The 20,341-nt window shown below is 42.8% G+C and overlaps 1 protein-coding gene across 1 annotated transcript; it reads right to left on the bottom strand.

Moving 5' to 3' along the window:
- Window positions 1–717: 717 nt before the first annotated feature.
- LOC111866846 (odorant receptor Or2) lies at window positions 718–18,216 on the bottom strand. Its single transcript, XM_023856161.1, has 7 exons — window positions 18,209–18,216; window positions 14,670–14,990; window positions 11,801–12,385; window positions 8,711–8,810; window positions 4,714–4,818; window positions 2,658–2,813; window positions 718–803 (listed from the first exon to the last, which is right to left on the bottom strand). The coding sequence occupies exons 1-7, from the start codon at window positions 18,214–18,216 to the stop codon at window positions 747–749; spliced, it is 1,332 nt and encodes a 443-aa protein (XP_023711929.1). The 3' UTR covers window positions 718–746.
- Between the last annotated feature and the right edge of the window lie 2,125 nt (window positions 18,217–20,341).

Here is a 20,341-nt window from a genome sequence, read left to right as displayed (position 1 = left end):
ACAGTATAAAGAACAATTGTACATTGAAGAATCCTGTTCTTTATTCAGTTACAGTACTATAACATTTTCCAATTTATGAAGCAGTTGATGTCCCACTGTACTTAATCAGTTATGCTCTTGAGATATCTTCTTTATCCACTTGTTATTTTACCGCAACACTGTTCATGCACTGCATTTACCTTCCTTTAATCTTCTCTTTTGTTACTAACGCCTGTATGTTGGCAGAAGTGCATATGTTTTTGAGAATCTATGTACTACAAAACTGATGAATATTTGTACTTATACCAACACCAACTGCACCTGACCAAATCCAAAACAAACAAAGGCCTTACATTTTGGAATTAGTAGGAGAAGGATGTGTTTATTGGCAGTTTTTTTGCCCCCAAGTTCAAATTTAAAGTTATCAAAACAGGTCGCTTCTGATTTATAAACTAAAGCAACTTTGATTTATACCCACAGTGACAACAGCACGAGTGAGCATAATTGCATTGTGCTGTAAAATTCAATAAAGTTACTGAATGAATGGTGAAACAAAGTGCCTCTTGCTGTGATTGCTATGTATCTCCTCCCATGAAGTGACCCATCGAGAGGAATCTCAATCTACCAGTACTATCCTGAGCTACCCATATATCAAAACCCCATATTATGCAATTGATGGCATACTCGCTATAGCCCGGCTAACACACCCGAGCCAACTATAAGCAGTTACTAACAGAACTCTGCTTTCAAGCTGCCTTGTTATGACATCATTTCTCATGAAGTTGCTTCAGCACTGCGAAATAGTAATACACCGTGTTCAGCATCTAGAAGAGATAAGAGGCAGATGTCATGCATAGCAAAAGACAGATAGTAAGCAGTGCGCCTTTTCACTGGTTTTGTTCAGCTGTGTTTGCCTGAGTGACAGGAAGACATTTCAAGATAGTTTTAAATTTTAAACATTCTGAAAGCGTATATGATCGCACAGAACTGGGAGAACCGATGACCAGAAGGACACAGCCCTTTTAAAACAACACTGCTATTTTGGAATTTCACTAGAAGCATGATGGAAGTACGGTCTTTGTATAGTGGCCAAACATCCGTTCATCTCATTGTGTTCCTCTCACATGGCAAGTTGTAGAAAAATGGTGAATGGGAAACCGATTTTTTTCTACTGAAGAGAGAATCCGGGAAAATGATTAATTTCGCTTATACATTCATTGGTCTAGAGTACAAGGCAATTTATTTTCCCATATTTTCATTAATAAGAAAAGCATTTGGCCGCAACATCAGTGAGTAGGCCTACATAACCTTCATATATTTACAATAACCGTGGTAAGGAAATGTGTTTTGAACGTCATCAAAACGATATATATGCGAGTGCCGTATCCATGCAGAAGAATTTGCACTGCAATTTGAGGATTAGTTTTTGTTGCCCTTGGTATTTATTTACTCATAATGTCTCTAGATTCTTGAACTCGCACGTTATTTGTGTTGCCTTCCAAACACGTTCCGTTACCATGGTCACTGTGAAATTATAAAGGTAAAGTTGTCCCTGTGCTTAACTAATTAAGCACTACGCAATGGAGGCGTATGGGGGGAGTGGGGAGATCCAAATTTTCTTGACCTCGGCACTAGTTGGAGGTGAACGGTCAGCTTCGCGCCCCTGCCGCTTTACCCCCAGGGAAAGAGGCCCCAGTACCCATTGAATAGGAGGCTGGGTGGGCCCCAGAGCCGGTCTGGATAATGTGGAGAAAATTCTTTACCCTACCGGGAATCGAATTCCCACCCCTTGGTCATCCATCCCTTAACCAGTCGCTATACGGACTGCGCCATCCCGGCTCCCTCTTGTCACAGTCAAAATGCTTTTATCGCGGCGGACAGAATGGGGAAAGAAATTGACTCGGTCTTAATGCGTGTAACAGTAAACTTGACACTGTTCTGAATTTTCCTACCAGAAACGAACAACTTTGGTATTTGCTCTTATCCACAGTGATGGTTTTCCGAGATACAGAGCGCGATGGACAGAAGAGCGTATGTTACAGACTGTTTATTTTATGCTATATACAGGATGTTTCACGACTTTAGGGCATAACTGCAGGAGGTGATTTCCTAGGTCTTTGTGATCAAAAAAGTTCATATAAGCATGTGTCTGATTTTGGACGGTTACGGAGTTATGACCGTTTTTTCATTCCCGTACACGCCCTCATGTGAACCGCGTCTGTCAGCTGGAGGGTCGCTATTTTTAGCGATCTACAGACAAAGCGTTCTCGTTATCTCGACACTTGAGAGGTACCTAAGGTGGGGTGGGTTGGTATGTCCGGCGCGGTTCACAACCGAGCGGCAGCCTGTGTTGCGGCCGGCGGTGGCATTTTCGAAAATCAGCTTTAAGCACCATTCAATTCAAATTAAAGGTAATTTCACGAAGTTAACTTTACATTCATACTTTAAATGTGTCATGTATTATGCTGGTTTATTATTTTGTTCCGTTTATTGTCAGTAATCGTTACCTTCCATTCTGAGTTTGAAACGGTCATAACTCCGTAACCGTCCAAAATCGGACACATGTTTATATGAACTTTTTGGATCACAAAGACCTAGGAAATCACCTCCTGCAGTTATGCCCTAAAGTCGTGAAACACTCTGTATATGTGTGTGTGTGTGTGTGTGCGGTTGCTTACCTTAGCAAACGTTTCCATGGACACAATGTACAGTTTTCCCGCCGTGAGACTGACTGGGCGCTGGGCCCTCGCAATAACTAATCGCACCATCCGCTTGAAGCTCTCCGAGCGGTTATACCACCCAGACCCGGACACAGCGCGCTCCACTTCCGCGCTCTGCATACAGAAACAGTGACATTGAAATTTCACACCAACATAACAAAGCAAGTAAAGCTGCAATTCTGTGTCAAACCTGTCGGTCGTGTAAATTGCTGCTGATCCTCAGCATCACAGCCAATCATTGTTCCGGGTTTCGTCGGGACCCTTTTCTGTTCTTTCTGTGTTGATGTGTGGCAGCCACTTCGACGAGGAGAGGGACCGATTACTACTGGTCACTAACCCTCTATGAAAAAGAAAACATTTCTGGTCGCCTATTACCTATCATTGCTATATGAGTATAGTGCCTATGAGGTTTAATTCGCTTAGTGGGCCTTGGAGTCCAACTGGGGCCAGTCGGCACGGCGGCCACTGATTGGCCTATTGTAGCCTGCCCCGGGTGATTATGATGATGGAGAATTTGGTGGAATGTAGATTGGCAGGGGAAACCGAAGTACTCGGAGAAAATCCGCCTCAGCGACACTTTGTCCACCACAAATCCCATTTGACCAGACCCCCGGATCGAACCCGGGCCGCCGCGGTGGGAAGCCAGCGACTAACCGCTTGAGCTATGGCACGGCCCCACACGTTGGGTAACATTTCATTGCTCATGCGCCGTCAGATGTGTATGAAAAGGAGTGGGGCTTGTGAAGGGCTGCATGACGATATTTGGAAGCCACACGTTGAGATCGGTGGATTTGAGCCGATGGGTCCTTTTGGTGTCGGCCGCAGCTGCCGCGACCTGCTCTCAACAGTGTACCCAGTAACGTATTTGCACGTNTAAACTTGGCGCCTCAATGTCGAACTGCATTGCATAGAGGGACAGCCATCCAGCAGCACTCGTGCCATTGCCAAGATTGTAGCGGACATCAAAATCAAGTGTTTGGAGGATCCTGCACTGCCAGCAGCTTTATCCGTATCATCCAACGCGAGTACACGACGTAGGTCCAGCTGACTTCGTAGCGCGAGTTCAATTTTGTCAGTGGATACTGAACCAGTGTTGACATCAGCCCAACTTCCTGAATCACGTGTTCTTCACAGGCGAAGCGCAGTTTACAAGGGATGGCTGGCTCAACTGTGGAAACAGCCACGTTTGGGCTGACGAAAACCCCAACGTTACTGTAGTTGGTTACCACCAGGCGCAATTTTCTGTCAATGTCTGTGCGGGCATCATTGGCGATCACTTGATTGGGCCTTTCCTCCTACCACCGCGACTCAGTGGGCCCTTTTATAAGATGTTCCTGGAACGTATCCTTCCGACTTTGCTAGAAGACGTGCCACTGATTGTGCGCAGACAAATATGGACACAGCATGACGGAGCGCCGGCACACTTCAGCATTGTATCACGAGACTACCTGGATGCTGCTTGTCATGGTCGTTGGGTAGGAAGAGGAGGCCCAGTGCCTTGGCCACCCCGATCCCCAGACTTGACACCTCTAGACTGTTTCGTCTGGGGTCATTTGAAAATTCTGTAGATAATGAATTCGAGCTGTTGGCCAGAATACTTGTTGCATGTGACGATATCCCTGAGACACCTGGAATATTTGAAAGGGTGCGCCAAAGTTCCTTTCGTTGATGTAACGCATGCATTGAAAATGGAGGGCGCCAATTCCAACATCTACTCTAACAGGTGAGTCTTAAGAGTTTGGAGGGGGTAATATGCCTGTGCATGCTCTTCGACATTGAGGCGCCAAGTTTAAACAGAATGATATTAAATGCCGCCCTAGCGCTGCTATTTTACGTTTGTGGACATGGGTTCCTATTTCAGATTTGTTCTATATGGAACCTCAGTACGCTTCTGAAGTATGGCACCAAACACCTGGGACACTCTGTATATTATGATTTGAAAATCTGAGCAAAAGAGCCTACATGCTTTTAAAATATTTTATTGATTTAAAGGACACTGACAACTTGCAAATACCTTCTCAATGAGGGCGTTTCCTTGCCAGCAGAAGAAGAAAGGACCGGCCAGAACGCAGAGGAGCCCAAAGAGGAATTTAAGAAAATTGTTTTGTTGCCCCCAAGTCTGCATGAAAGTAAACACGTTTCAGTATTTGGTCCTTTATTCGGCATATGCAGCTGAGAGAGGCACTGGTAGGGTTTAGAAGGCTTGAATATTTGTTATAGACTCCGAAGACATATAAGCTTCGTCTCATGTAAATGTGTTTTTAGATCATAATATAGTTTTCCTCATAAACAATCTTTTAAATTAACCATATCAAGAAGAACGCAGTGGCGTACCTTGAAATTAGTGGAACCGGTGCAAGGGCCACATTTCGGCCCCCATACACCACGCGTATCGGACATACAGTACAGTAAGAATATATAATTGGCAGTATAACGCTTGTGGCACAATATCCGAATCAAGTTCGGTCAAGTCGAATATAGTCCTCACTCACTAAGGCGATGCAAAAGCAGACCCACTTCGGGCATTTTGAAACTCAGACTTTGTAACGTCAAATGATAGTGAACAGTGAACTGACAAGATGGCGGAAGTAACGGATCGTGACTTAACTTAAGGCAAAATTTATATATTTTTTTTGTATAAAAAAGGTAAAGCTATCCCTGTAACAGACCCTGGAGGCCCATAGTGTTGTGAGACGTCGAGGCTGCCACCTTTCCTAGGCAATCGGCTCACAGATGGCGGCGAAGTTGCCAGCGTTACACGCCGGCCGCCCCCGGAAGATTCCTGGTACTCTGGGACAAATCATTAATATTGCTTGAACGTCTGTATCAATCTTCATGAAATTTGGTACGTACGTATATATACGATGCCGCCTGAGGCCCTCCCAATGGCGTAGAGCATAAATCTCTTTCGTCAGTAATACCAACACTATAGCCTCTCATACTCTTGAGGTAAAAGATAAGGTAAAGTTGTCCCTGTACTTAACTAATTAAGCATTACGCCATGAAGACGTATAGGGGAGTGGATGTATAGATCCACATTTTCTTGACCTCGGCACTAGTTGGAGGTGAGTGTTCAGGTTCACGCCCCTACCGCTTTACCCCCGAGGAAAGAGCCCCAGGTACCAATTGTATAGGAGGTTGGGTGGACCCAATAGCCGGTCTGGGCGACACGGAGAAGTGAAAATTCTTGCCCCGCCGGGACTCGAACTCCTACTCCTCCAGCCCGCAGCAAGCTATCACGGCTCCCTCATACTTTTGAGGGAATGCCCTTAATATCACTCGAATGTATCAAACGGTCGTCATGAGCCTTGATATTTACGTAACGACAATCTCAACGCCGTACTTAATAAATCCCTCTCATCAGTAGTACCAGGTCATTTCAATGGCATACATCATAAAATCCTTCCCATCAGTAATACCAACACTGCAGCCTGTCATACTGTTGACGTAATAACCTTAACATTACTTGTATGCCAGAACCAATCTTCAAGAAACTTGGCACGTATAACTTATACGTACACTGTACGCTGAAGTACACTGTTGAGATGACTTATACGGTATGTCATCTCAACAGTGTACTTCATAAATCATTCCCGTCAGTGATACCAATACTGAAGCCTCCCAAACTATATTGTTTTATTGATTTCATTACGCGGTAGCGTAGTTGGCTGAGGCACTATGCTACAAGCCGGAAGGTCGCGAGTTCGATTCCCGATGAGTAAATGGATTCTTTTTCCAACTGCCCTAATCCTTCCAGCCGCACTATGGCTCTGGGGTCGACTCAGCCTCCAACAGAAATCCGTACCAGGAATCTTCCTGGGGTGTAAAGCGCGGCCGGCACCTGAGGCTGACCTCACCGCCATCTGTGAGCCGACTATGGAGCCTCGACATCTCAGAACCCGATGGGCCTCCACGGCCAGTTACAAGGGTAGCTTTGCCTTTGCTTACACATACACACTAAACATTTCTTTCTACTTAAAGTATCAGATTCTCAAATTGCAGGGAAAGGGAAGTAGGCGATCAGTACTTCCCAGAACTTCTTATTGAATATCTTCGTATGTACATTCCCTCCTCTCCTCAAGGCTATACTATGTCATGTCTCTCTTAATTGCTCCTGCTCCCAGAGGCGGCCAGCATGAGCCGCAGGGAAATAACTAGCAAGTCTGTCACTGGGTGGATAGAGGTGGCAGAAGATGCATTATCTATTGGGTCCCCCAGCTGATATGTGGAGTACTACTGAACCACGAACTTAACATTTTTATTTCAATTCTCGAAGCGTTAGTCGGGCAGACACGGTTAACACGAATGCTCCGTCGCTGTGATAGACGTACTAGCCTTAATTTTAGAATTGATAATTTTATCAAGACAGCGTTATCAGTCATAGTAAACACAAACCTTCATTTTCCAAGAACTGAATTCTTACAATCAAGTTGATTTTTATATCTGTGATTAATAAAAACTCTTAATACCTTAAAATTTAACAATTTTATTAATATATTAAATTAAAATTACTCTATAAGAAGAGTACATATCTGGGTTCATAATGGATTACTTATGAGATGCAAGAATGACGCGTGCTACTGAATTTGTGTGACTGAATTATTTTCCTGACTTGACGTCCCTCTTTGCCGGTCTTCTAGTCTTACCAATGTAACGCACCCCACCGGCTGAGAATTACTGCCTTAGGAATGTGGTTTCCTTCTGAAACTCGGATCCGTGACTGCAAGCATGTTCCGTCCAACAAGAACAGACACCCATACGCGCTTCTACGAAAGCAATTTTTGTACAACTAGTGACAAAGCATGGAACTGAAGTAAAGCTATCCCTGTACCAGGCCGTGAAGGCCCACAGGCTTGTGAGACGTTGAGGGTCCCACATTATCCAGACAATCGGCTCAAAGATGGCGGTAAGGTTGTTAGCCTTACGCACCGGCCGTGCTTTACTCCCCAGGAGAATTGTTTAATTAATTCCTGGTACTCATTTCTGTTAGAGGCTGAGTCGACCCCAGGGCCGTAGTGCGGCTGGAAGGGTTAGGTCAACTGAAAAAGAAGTGTTTCATGGCAGCGGAATGTTCGTTGTTGTGTTCACAAAGACTCGCCACTGGCCCATTTAATGACGAAGAATTTGTCCTTATTAATGCATTTTTAATTCAACGTGATTAAAAGAAGTACTGTCTTCCGGGATGTGACGCCGTGTCATCTGATAGAAGTCTGCCGACTTTTCAGAGGAACGTATTGCCTCCATCTTAAGGATTGAAGAGTAAGTCAAGCAAGCAAAGAGCAAGCTACTCTATTTGCTGCTTGCTTGTCCGGGGTACCGTTCAATCCTGAAGATTTAGGCAGCAAGCTCATCCGAAATATTGATGAATTACTACGAGACTACACGGCGTCACAACCCATAAATAGTGTTCTTCATAGTCACAGCTGTGAGAACACTGGATTGGCCACAAAATTAGGGACTTTACCTCTCATTTATGACGATGGATGTACAGAGGACTTCCCGATTGTCTGTCTAGTAATAGAATTAAAACAGTAGAGCAATAGAGCAACATTTGTCTCACATTCACATTTAAGTACAGTTAAATATAAAGGTGACATACATAGACACATTTTCTGACATTCTGATGTACCTACATTTTTTTTGTGGTCTAATTTCTGACACCATGTGAAACATTTACTGTCTAACGTGATAGCAGAATAAGCCATCGTATTTAATATTCTGACCCATGGATCTGACTCAAATTCTTATGACTGATGTCTCCAGGAATTAGAACATTATAATATTTCACGACTCCAGTTTGGAAGATTGGCTATAGAAACTACAAATGAGAGTACAGAAATACTAAATTCGTGCTACTGAGACTGGTATTAAAAACCTGATTCAGGTGGACAATAATTTACGGCTGCACACAACATTATTCTGTAATTTCTTAGAGAAATAAAGTAAGTGATTTTACTATAAGCTTGTCGAAATGTCTGAGCATTATCAGTAATTGAACATGCACAACTCACGAGCACCATCTGGAAGGCCATGACACACATCATAATTTGGGCACTGTAGAAATAGATGAAGAGCAGTGGACTGAGTAAGTCGTTCAGTTGTTTGGAGAATCTGCGGTCAGAGGAATAAAATGTCTTATTACTGTACTCACGACAAACAGTGTCGTTACGTCACTATGTAAAATGAGTACAGAATGTACCGAGCAAGCTGGTTCGAGAACTCTTATAACTTTGTATTGCCGATCACAGTGGCCGCGCGGTCTAAGGCATGAACTGTCTTCGCTCGCTCGAACACTTGGATCGTGGGTTCGAATCCCGCTCAAAGCATGGATGTCTGTTTTGTGTGCGTTTATTCTGTGTGTAGGTAGAGGCCTTGAGACGGGCTGATTCCCTTCCAAGGAGTCCTACCGACTATGTATAGGATCAAGAAACTAAAAAAGGGGCCAAGGCCCAACAAAGGGCTGTAAAATAATAATAATAATAATGATGATGATGATGATAATAATAATAATAATAATAATAATAATAATAATAATGTTTGAAGTTAGGCAAAACAGCCAGAGAAGAGTAGGAAATGATGAAAAGTGTGTACGGTAGTGATTGTTTGAGTAGCTCGAACATTTTTCGATGGTACGCTGTATTTCGTGGCGGCAGGGAGGACATTGAAGGCGCTCCACGTGCATCAAAGCCGAGAAGGAGTCGCACTGCAAAGACATGTTACGGTCGGCCCGAAGTGATACAAAATTTATAAAATCTATTTTTACTGGTGACGAGACATGGTGTTTTCAATAAGATCCTCTCAGAAAGCGGAAGAGTGCAGCGTGGTTGAGCCCAAAGAAGCCGAAACCAAAGAAAGTGCGCATGCAAAAGAGTCTAGTAAAGACACTGCTAACCGTTTTCTTCGATTCCAAAGGAATCATTCACAAGGAATTTCTGCCAGAAAGTCAAACAGTGAATTGTGATTATTATCTCGGAATCCTAGATCGTTTGTGGGGAGAATTCTTCGAACTCGACCTGAATATCGAGAGCAAGGTTCCTAGTCGCTCCTCCACGACAATGCCCCACCCCACAAATCGAAGATTGTACGCCATTTTTTGGCCAGAATAGGGATCACAGTCCTTGATCATCCTCCGTATTCGCCAGATTTGGCTCCAGCAGATTTCTGGTTGTTCCCAAAAGTTAAGTTGGCAATGAAAGGAGACCGTCACGACACCGTCCAGGACATCCAGAGGGAATGTACCGCAGTTTTAAATGCGATTCCACAAAAGTAGTATAGTGACTGTTTTCGAAAACTTTTCAATCGGTTCCAGCTATGTATTGATTCAGAAGGAGACTATTTTGAATAAAAAGAGTGAAATTTTGAAAATAATTCACGTCTTGTGTTTTTAATGAACATAGTCTTAACAGAACCTGGACACACTGTGTACTTACTAAATTATATGATGCCATCCTACTGTATAAGTTAATTGGTAAATTAGTTAAGTGGCTGTTTAATCAGTTCAAGCACTTAGTTCATGTGTAGATATAATGTCGATACCTTTATGGAGGTTCCTCTTGTTGCTCGACGCTGTAAATTTGGAGTTGCTGACAGTGTCGCTAAATACGTGTACATTGCACGAGTCAACTGAGAACGAAACCTCAGATTGACTGCGTTTTTGAACTTCGTCCATCGCCCAATATTCTAAAAACTAGAGAAGAACTGGATCTCTTTCCGTCCTCAGGTGAGAGAGGAGACACCTACCCTGTTTGCACCTTCAGAAAGAGGTAACCACAGTCACTGGGCAATAATGGGCAACTGTGTTACTTTAAGAACGGCGGTTTACCGCCAATCAGGTCATCTTGGAGTCAAGCCCCTTGAGACCCGCGATCATGTCAGTATAATTATAGCCATATAAATAACTAAAACCAAACTTTTTCGAAGGGAAATAACAGGAAAATATGCAATAATAATTGCGATATAGCATGCATAATTTTACAGTATAATGAAATATTTTGATGTATAATTGGCATTAGTATACATTAACACCACTTTAATGTCATCAGACATGCATCTCAAATACTGCTCCAAGGCCAAGTTTATAATTTTTAAAATGGTTAAAGTGAAGAGTGTTAACTTTTTGGAAGTGACGTTTGTGTAGTCCGTCAGAAGTTCACTGACGTCCCGGAAGAACGTACAGCCTCAGTGTTCAGGACCGACTGGTAAAAGAAACAAGCAGAAATAGGTGCAGAGAACTGCACCGTGTCACATCCCTGTCCTCAGATGTATTTCCGGTTTCCTTGCATACCAGATATCACATGCTTATCCTCAGTGGCTCATTCGTCATTGTCACTAAACTGCATGGTAAATGTAACTTGTATGGAGTGGTCACCTTAGCAAGAATTGTCTTAACATATTTTATTTATGGTTTATCTGACGACGGTCGCCCCTATGGCTTAGTGCTCACAGCTCCTGCCGACAGTTCAGAAGTCCCGGGTTCGATTTCCGGCGCTACCAGGTATTCTGAGTAGTAGTGGGTCTGGAACTGGGTCCACTCAGCCTCGTGAGGATAATTTAGGAGCCATTTCAAGGAAATAGTGGCTCCGGTCTAAAAAACCGAGATTAACGACCGTGAGGATCCTTTGCACAGATCACATGACACCCCTCTATCCGCTAAAGTTGGCACTAACTTCGCTGACAAGCGGCGGTCGCTCTGTCGGTATAGTTCGCTTTCGAAATACAGACCACGAGATTGTCAGTATCTCAGACTGTACATGGTCGAGTGTTAGGATGATAAGTAAATAACTAGGTAATTGCGAAGAATACAGAAGAACGCCGTCGTGGTATAATCAGAGACAATTATATCCATCTGCATGAAACTGTGAAAAGCCGTTAAGTGTCTCAGGATAAAATAATGTTCGGGCCTAATTGCAAAACGGACACCTCCCGAATACAATGAGAAACATCTCCGACTGAGCCATCGTGCTCGGTGAATGTTGTGTTACGTTCTCTAACCTACAGTTATTGCTACTTATTAGTTACATTCCAGAATAAAGGATTTTTGTTGTGAGTCTTCAAGGAAACCCACGAAACATGTGACCCTAATGACGATGTGCGATACTCACCCGATGATTGCCTGATGATGACGTATGACATCCAGAAAGTAGGAGCGCAGTTTGCTCGGGTCGTCACTTCGATGCAACCACCTCAGCGCCATTGTCTTGGTTTCCTTACTCCCGAACACATCCACTAGAACAGTATCCGTGGAGTCCCCAGTTACTCCAGGAGGCGCGAGGTCCCATGACGCCACGGCGTCATCCATTTCATGCACTGTGGCTAGGAGGATCTCGAACTGGCCAGTGGTTTGCACAATGAAGGACACGAACACGGTGTTCACCGAAATGTAGTAGGTTGCCGTGATGAGGAACACAAAGACCTGGCATACGTAAATAATCTCCTTGACAGGGGACTCTATGTCATGTAGAGGCAACCACATAACAGATATAAGGCTCTTCCAGAATGCCTCAACCTCGTCCTCAAGCAGAACGGATTTCTCTGGAATGTCTTCGCCGTTCGAGAAGAGCATGCCGACAAGAGGAGACATGCTCCAGCTGAAGGGCACCATGTACACCATGACCAGCATGCTCCAAGTGAGAACCCGGCTGCGTTTCGTGGCCTTTTCAGCGATCATCTTCTGCTCAGCGCCAGGCCTGGGTCAGGGGCACAGAGCTAGATATTGAGATGAGTAGCAGAAACTTCATGATACACAAATTGAAAAAAAACACAGATGGGGGCGGGGCTACGCGCTAGCATAGTTGGTTGAGGCACTATGCTACAAACCGGAAGGCCCCGGGTTCGATTCCCGATGAGGTGGATTTTTTTCAATTCACCTATTCTTTCAAACCTCACTATGGCCCTGGGGTCGACTCAGCTTCTAACAGAAATGAGTACCAGGAATTTTCCTGGGGAGTAACGCGCGGCCGGCGCGTAAACTTACCGCCATCTGTGAGCCGATTGTCTAGAGGAGCCTAGACGTCTCAAAACCCTATGGGCCTTCACGGCCTATTACGTTCTTTTAACCGAAATCTAAAGTCTGGTTAGGCAATGGGTAGCTGCAAGTGCAGATAAAGAAGGAAATTAAGATTCACTTTTCAGAACTGAAGGATTAGGAAGAGCATCTCCCTCGTCGGGTTTCCAGTATTGACAAGACTGTGTCTGTTCCGGAAGAAGACCAAGAGAATGTGAATCACCAGGGATGACATTATTTTGCCAGGCTATAAACCTATGAAAGTCAGGCTAAACTAGCTGCTTGCGTCAAATGCTTCAGGGAATTTTAGCTTTAAGGCTATGCTTGTGTGTCATTCTGATAACCAAAAGGTCTTCAAGCCATCAGAGGTGAACTGGAGATCTCTTCGTAGTCCAACCTCAAGCCACGAATTACTACGTGGCCTTTAAGAATGTGATTCTCGCATTTTTTGCTCCTCTGTGAAGTCCTGGCTAACGAAGACAAATTTTGAACTGGAAACTCCTTCACTCCTGGATGACGCATCTCGCCATAACATAGAACTTGCCTATTTCTTAATTCTCCTTCATCAGAGCGAAGCTCCCGCCACCCACACTATCTACTAACAAGGCATCGCAAGCGTCAATAGGCCGTACACTAAGAAAGTTATCCTCAAATAGGAACAATATGAGGTGACGATGGCATGACATTTAACGGATTATGGAAGACAACTTTTAAGACTCTGGAGGCTGTCAGGAGTACCGTGGCATAATGGCTAGACACTTCAGTATGCTTCCTGAATGCTGCATATATGGGTCTTCGGCCAGCAAATAAATTGATCCAAGTCTCAAAGTGAATTTCAAATGACAGTAATTTCAGGATGCGGAGACTTCACTGCTATGCTGAATAAATCATAAATTGATGTGCTGAGCGCTTTTATTGTTTATCTACCCTGTTACTGATCACTTCCCTATCATATACATTTTTTGAGTTGGTTTCTGTATAAATAAATGACCAGGGAGTAAGACGTAAGCCAGAGCTATACAAGTTGCGTCGTAAATAAAGACCACTGATATAGATCGAAATAAGTCACATATTTGAACTAGAAGTGTCCCTAATTAATTAATTAAAACAACTTCGTCGGTACAAGAATCTTACGTGAAACAATTGGGTTCCCTTGCTAAACAGTACTTAGTTTTAAATACAAGCAGCTCTAGACATATCTGGAACCCATTGTGCCCCATATACTACGAGTGTTTATCGTAAGATCTTCTTGTTTCGTGTTTATGGCTAGCAAAAATGTCAAATGAAACGTCTCCAATAATTAATAAAACCACTGGAATACTCCTTTCTAAAACATTGTTACATTTCTGCCTTCTCAATAATAAATACTCTGTCTGTTCACACAATCCCTAATGGAAGGACAGGAGCTTCTCTGTCATGTTCAACTCTCCAAGAAACAGATATAAAGCCACAAGAATGAAGCAAATCAATATATAAGAAAATTAACATATTCCTACATCATGAACTAGGTAAGTTTTGAACTAGAACATGCCAATGTACGACTGATTTCTCAGAAGTAGTGGACAGATATTAATCCATTATGTGAACTTCAGCCAAGCGTTTCATTAGTGCAAATAAAGAAACCATACTTGCTATTATAAATTTTAGATGAACCGATCCTGTGAAATTATTTGTTACAGAGATGTATTTATCACACATTGCAGTTCAACATATGCCCAGAGCCTAAAGCTGATCTCTTACGTCTGTCCATTTCCAAAATGAAGAATGGGTGGAGCTCTGCACTATCTTCGTAACATAGCGCTTAAGCGCAAGGACAGCTTTGTATTTTAACCTGGTATATTAAAGGTTTACATAGGTCACAAATCAACCAATACGGAACATTTCTGCCAGATAGTCCTTTAGGCCTTATATCTGGCTGAGTTCTCTTTTGAGGACAACTCTGATTTTGAAAATTTGTGTAAACAAACCTAGGCATGTGCTCCAGCATGTCCTGGAGCTTCTTCATGAGCATCATAAATTCCCCCCTACGGGCGATAATGTAGAGTGCCTCTCCGTAGAAAGTGAGGTTCCCAACTAAAGTAAACACGTTGTTGGTGATGACCACGAGATCTCCCCAGAAGTGGTACAAGGCCAGCAGTTCCCCAAGTAGCACGGGTATGAACACGAGAACCGATGTCACCATGTACAGCGAGAACAGAGACCTCTTCCAAAGGCTGCCAGAAACAAACGGTGGCTCAACAATGCCGGAAAGTGCCAGAAGTTGCAGGTTTAAGGACAACTCCTCCATCCTGTACATTTACAATAAAAATTATACTATAATACATTGTTATTAAATTAAGTACATCTGTGACCATGGGTGATGCACTTCTTGGGCTCATTCTGAAGCAGAATTCTATCATTTGAGCTGAAGTCCATTTCTGTTCTTTTTTTAAATAACGGTTTGCAAATTCCACACATTAGGCTTATGTAATGTGCAATTACAAATAAGAGGATGATTGTTGATTATGGATTGAGAAATGCATAGAATGAAGTAGCTGTGACCGTCTTTAATATATTATTCCAGAATTTTCTTCAAGAGATTTAGAAACACCACAGACGACTTCAACCAAGTAGGTCGGTCTCATGACAGACCTTTCACTTTGGAAATTTTCATAATATTATGTACCTCATTCGGAAATCAGTCATTTGCAAAAACAGATGCTGATCGCAGAGATTAAAAAAAGCTTTCGTATCTAATATGGAATTACAGATTAACTTTCAGTATTTCATGAGATCGTAAGAGACAATTGGAATTAAATATAAGAATTCTGAACGTTCGGGGTAGGTGGAGTGAAACATAAGGAATTAAAAGTAGGGAAAGTAGAACTACTTTATGCAGTACGTAATTTTCAACAACGTCTTGCCACAAGCACCTCCTCAAATCGGGGAGGATTTTTAAAGAATTATCAGATATGATATTATGTACTCGTAGTTCATCAGTACTAAACTTAAACTGAAAGATTACAGCGCTCGCAGCCAAAGAAGAAGGACACATCACAAGACACAGTATACACAAAATATAGGATGAACGACTCCCATAGTGGAAGAATGACGTAGTACGCGAGTTTGAGTTATGACGTGTAAGATGATGGATATTAACAAATTTTGATATATATAAATTTCGTTATAGATAGTGAAGAGTGTGCATTTTAGATAATTTTATAAACGACACATGATGGCGATCAGCTTGACGTGAGTAACACACCTGAAGATGGCACAGTGATGCCGAAACATGTAGTGAAGTGACGTGTGAGATTGAGTGCACTTTAAGACGGCCAATACACATATCATGGACATTAAGCTGAAAGAACAAATTATATAAATGCTGAATGAAACAATAGCAACGGAATCCGAAATTCGTCATAAAATGCGCACCCAGATTAAGAAGGTACTTGTGAACACCTCTAAAGTGCACGCAGAAGCGTTATTTTAATGAAGTGTGACGGAAAGTTTGCTTTAAGCGAATTCATAGCGCTGTTCAATCCCTCATTCATCTGTACGCATGGAGCAATTACACACCATTTATGCGGATTTGGGGGAAATGTAATAATTTAGAATTTCACAAAAAATTGTTGAGATATTTTATTTTCGTTTGAACGGGAAAAAATTGACGGATACTTAACATGAAAATCTGCGCTTCTAGCTGTGCGCTTCTAGCTCAATATCTGTTCGAGAGAAAAACTATTCTTAGAACAAACGTTATGGAAGAAATTAAACACATGTTTTAAGCTATGTCTAGTATATTTTCTCTGCAAGTCATAGCCATTTACGAGATAATTAAACAGATAGGATGTCATGAGCACATTTTCGGACATGTATGCTCAACAGTGAACCATGGACCCTGAACAAAACCGCTTTTAAGGAAGAAAAGCAATGGGAAGTCTTCATGGAGTTGAGACTGCGCTAATATCATATTTCTCTTAACAATAAGTCTTCAAAACATATTTATATTTACAATTCATATATTTAATTTGCATTTAATGTATTTATTTACAGTGAATCCCAAAGCCACAACACACTCTGTTATTTTCCTTTGTATATAAATTTGACTTCTCGCCAATTTGGTTGTTACCCAGCACTGGGCAATTGCATGCTAATTTTATGTCTGTTTATTGTAATAAGGGAGTGTTGAAAGTAGTCTTAATTATTTAATTTATAATTAGTTCTATGAACTCCCCTTATATTCGAGGCAAGAGTGATGTTCTACCTGTTTCCGGCAACCCGCTTCGCTTTCTCTTTGCTTTTTACTTTTGCAACTTCGGGCTTTTCTGCATACACATTCCAGCAGACAGCACCAGCAGACCGAAGCCTTCCGAGTCATCCCAGTACAAACGCCGTTGAGGTCAGGAAGTCACGAAACATATGCAGGTCGCATGCAAGAATTTTAACACAGATTGATTCAGTTCATACTTCCCATTCAATATTTATGCTGCAGATGCTTTGAAGATTAAAGAGAATATCTGAATACGTTATTATTATTATTATTATTATTATTATTATTATTATTATTATTATTATAATTCTCATTTGACGAATGAATACCGAATGCATCGGCATACTGGTTAGCGCTACTGCTTCATAATCCAGAGACCGGGACTCGATTATCGGTTTATATGGGGAATATACTGAGTTCTTGCGTTACACGAATATCATGTTGCATATTATCCATTAACTCAGGTAGTATATTATAATATGTATGACGTTTCGAGAGTTATCTTCTCCCGTATTCAGGTGATTGGTTGCCATTATCCTACCACGCTTTGTACTGTTGTTTTATACTTGTAAGATCTGTGAAAATGGTTGCGGGACAAACAGGAACCTTTTGAGCACTAACCTACTGCAATAATCATTAGGCTTCTAGAAGGTCCTGATGGGTAGCCTGCTAATCTAGTGTTCAAACTGCTTCGGAGTCGGTCCTAAACGTCAGTGTAAATTGTAGAATCAATTTTAACGAAAACAGTCGCAACATATGTTTAGAGACGCGAGTTCTTACATGTTGTCCTTAGTCCCACTAGTAAACTGAATAAGTCCAAACGAATTCCTTTCCTCGATGAAATCATTAATTTATTATGGCAGTTATGAACAAATATAAATGAACAGGATCTGAGACTCTTAGAGCAGTGGCTTGAAGAGTTCTGCCTCCTGGGATATAGCGCCGTGTAGTCTGGAATAAACGCCTTTATATCGCAGAATATATTATCACGTAATTGATTATAGACGGGGTTTTGGATTGGTAATTGGATTTATTGAACTCTTCGACTATTTCTTACAATTCACTATTACACACACACACACACACATTAGTAACCACAGTCACGTCTTCAATAGCCGTTGCTCGGTAACGCCTTCCAAAGGCGGACGTTCCCCCGTTCCTCTGGGTTCCCGAAATATCCCCGGCCTCAGCTACCAGCTTCTTACAGCAACAGCTCACAACGACTGAACCTCAGCAGTTCCTTGACTGACTCACCAGCTCATTGCTCCAACTTCTGACTCTCAACTAACTGACTCGCACGAACTGCTCTATTTATAACATCTTGGCACGGACCACACAGAAAATACCGTTCCTCTATTGCTGTTTCCAATTGTTGCTGCTCAGAAATACTTGTTTGCGAAGCCGTTTCTCAGTAATGACTGTTGTATAACTGTTTCAATCGTGGTCGTTGCCTTGCAACGGGTCTACATGCCACAATATTTTTATTTACCCCAAATCAGCGGGTAAAACATGCGAAACCTTACAAAGAAGCTTATTTTATATTGTTTACCGCCGTATTATTGTGCAGTTTATTTATTTGGTGCTAATTTAACGACTGTATCGCGTAGGATGCTGATATTGTGATATGGAGAATGGAAGAGCCAGCCATTGCTAGGCAATGGTACAATGAACAGGGACGCAAAAGTGCAATATGTTACGTCACGCCAATTCACGCCTCGTCACCAAATACTTCACCCGTTGCTAGGCGACGACGCAATAAACACCTCTCCGCTACAGCAGTGACGTCATATGGCAGTAGAACTGTTGGAAGCGGTGTTTTCTGTGCGGTCCGTACCGAGGCTAAAATAATTAAATTCGCATAGTGAGTGGGGAGTCCAGCTTGGTCCACACGGAACTGATTATCCTATTGTATGTACCTGCACCGGGTGATTATGATGATGGAGAATTTGGTGGAATGAAGATTGGCAGGGAAAACCGAAGTACTCGGAGAAAACATGCCACAGCTCCACTTTGTCCACCACAAATCTCACTTGACCAGACCCGGGCTCGAACCCGGGCCGCCGCGGTGAGAAGCCAGCGACTAACCGCTTGAGCTATGCCGCGGCCTTTCCCGAGGCTATATAACGAGGCAGCTTGAACAAAAATCTGATCTGTGACTTTGACTTTGATTTTGTGATCATAAAACCCATATGGAGTTGGGGTCGAATACCTCCACCGTGACCTTGCAAGTCGTAGGAGGCGAAGAAAAGGGAAGTCTCAAATCTGAGACAGTAAGATATGGTCTCGAGTTCCAAGGGACTCGGACCCGGGAAAGACTGCCCTGGAAAGGGTCATTAGCATATACGAAAGACAGACCCGTCCTCTCTTCAGAGAGGGCGCCTCACAAAAACAAGACCATAACTGTCAAACAGTAATAAATATCTGGTTATGGGGCTCTACACTAAGACTTACCGTCTGACTGACCGTCAGTCGCAATGTGACTTTGACTTTGAAAAATCTGGTTTTGGGCCCCAGATGGAGCTTGACACCAAGACTGACTGGCAGACTGACTGTCGCTCGTAACGTGACTTTGACTTTGACATGAGTCGGCGGTTAGAGAGTGCAGTTCTGGAGCCGTAAGGCCGTATTAGGAGACTGTAATTAGGCAACGACTTTTGGAGGCTGTAACAAGCTGAGAAAACTAGTGTGGTTTGTGATGATCTGTGCAGAGCCATAGCTACATGTAATTCCGAGATGTAAGAACACAATAAGTCCACATACCAATCCGAAACCCGTTTATACTAACTCAGTCACGTGACAAAATGATTAGTGAATAATGAATAGAAAGGACGTAGAAGGAACCGGCAATAGTCTACTATACGAGTGTTTGCCTGAAGGGACAGAGAATGCCCACCCAAAGCAGAGGCAGGACAGGCGATCTGCGGGGCCGTGACTCAGAAGACTCGACCACGATTTTCTATGTGCTTAGCTGCCTCAACTAAGACACTTTCTCGGACGTGCCAAAGTTTTAAAGTAGTTCAAATTAAGAAAGTCGTCTCCTGGGTTTAGGCACCGTGTATTCTTCGTTTTGGCCGACGTTTCGGAGGAACGTAGCGCCTCCATCTTCAGAGCAGTTGAATGGCTTGGAATGCGGAGAGCAGTAGCTGTGTGTGTCGATGGATAGCCTCCCCATAGAGGAATACTATCCATCGACACACACAGCTACTGCTCTCCGCATTCCAAGCCATTCAACTGCTCTGAAGATGGAGGCGCTACGTTCCTCCGAAACGTCGGCCAAAACGAAGAATACACGGTGCCTAAACCCAGAAGACGACTTTCTTCATTGTCATCGCCGTGAAAACCTCAAAACTTACATAGTATTCCTCTATGGGGAGGCTATCCATCGAC

Source organism: Cryptotermes secundus, unplaced genomic scaffold (assembly GCF_002891405.2).
Source record: "Cryptotermes secundus unplaced genomic scaffold, Csec_1.0 scaffold643, whole genome shotgun sequence".
Lineage (NCBI taxonomy): Eukaryota > Metazoa > Arthropoda > Insecta > Blattodea > Kalotermitidae > Cryptotermes > Cryptotermes secundus.
This window is presented reverse-complemented; position numbering and strand designations above follow the sequence as displayed.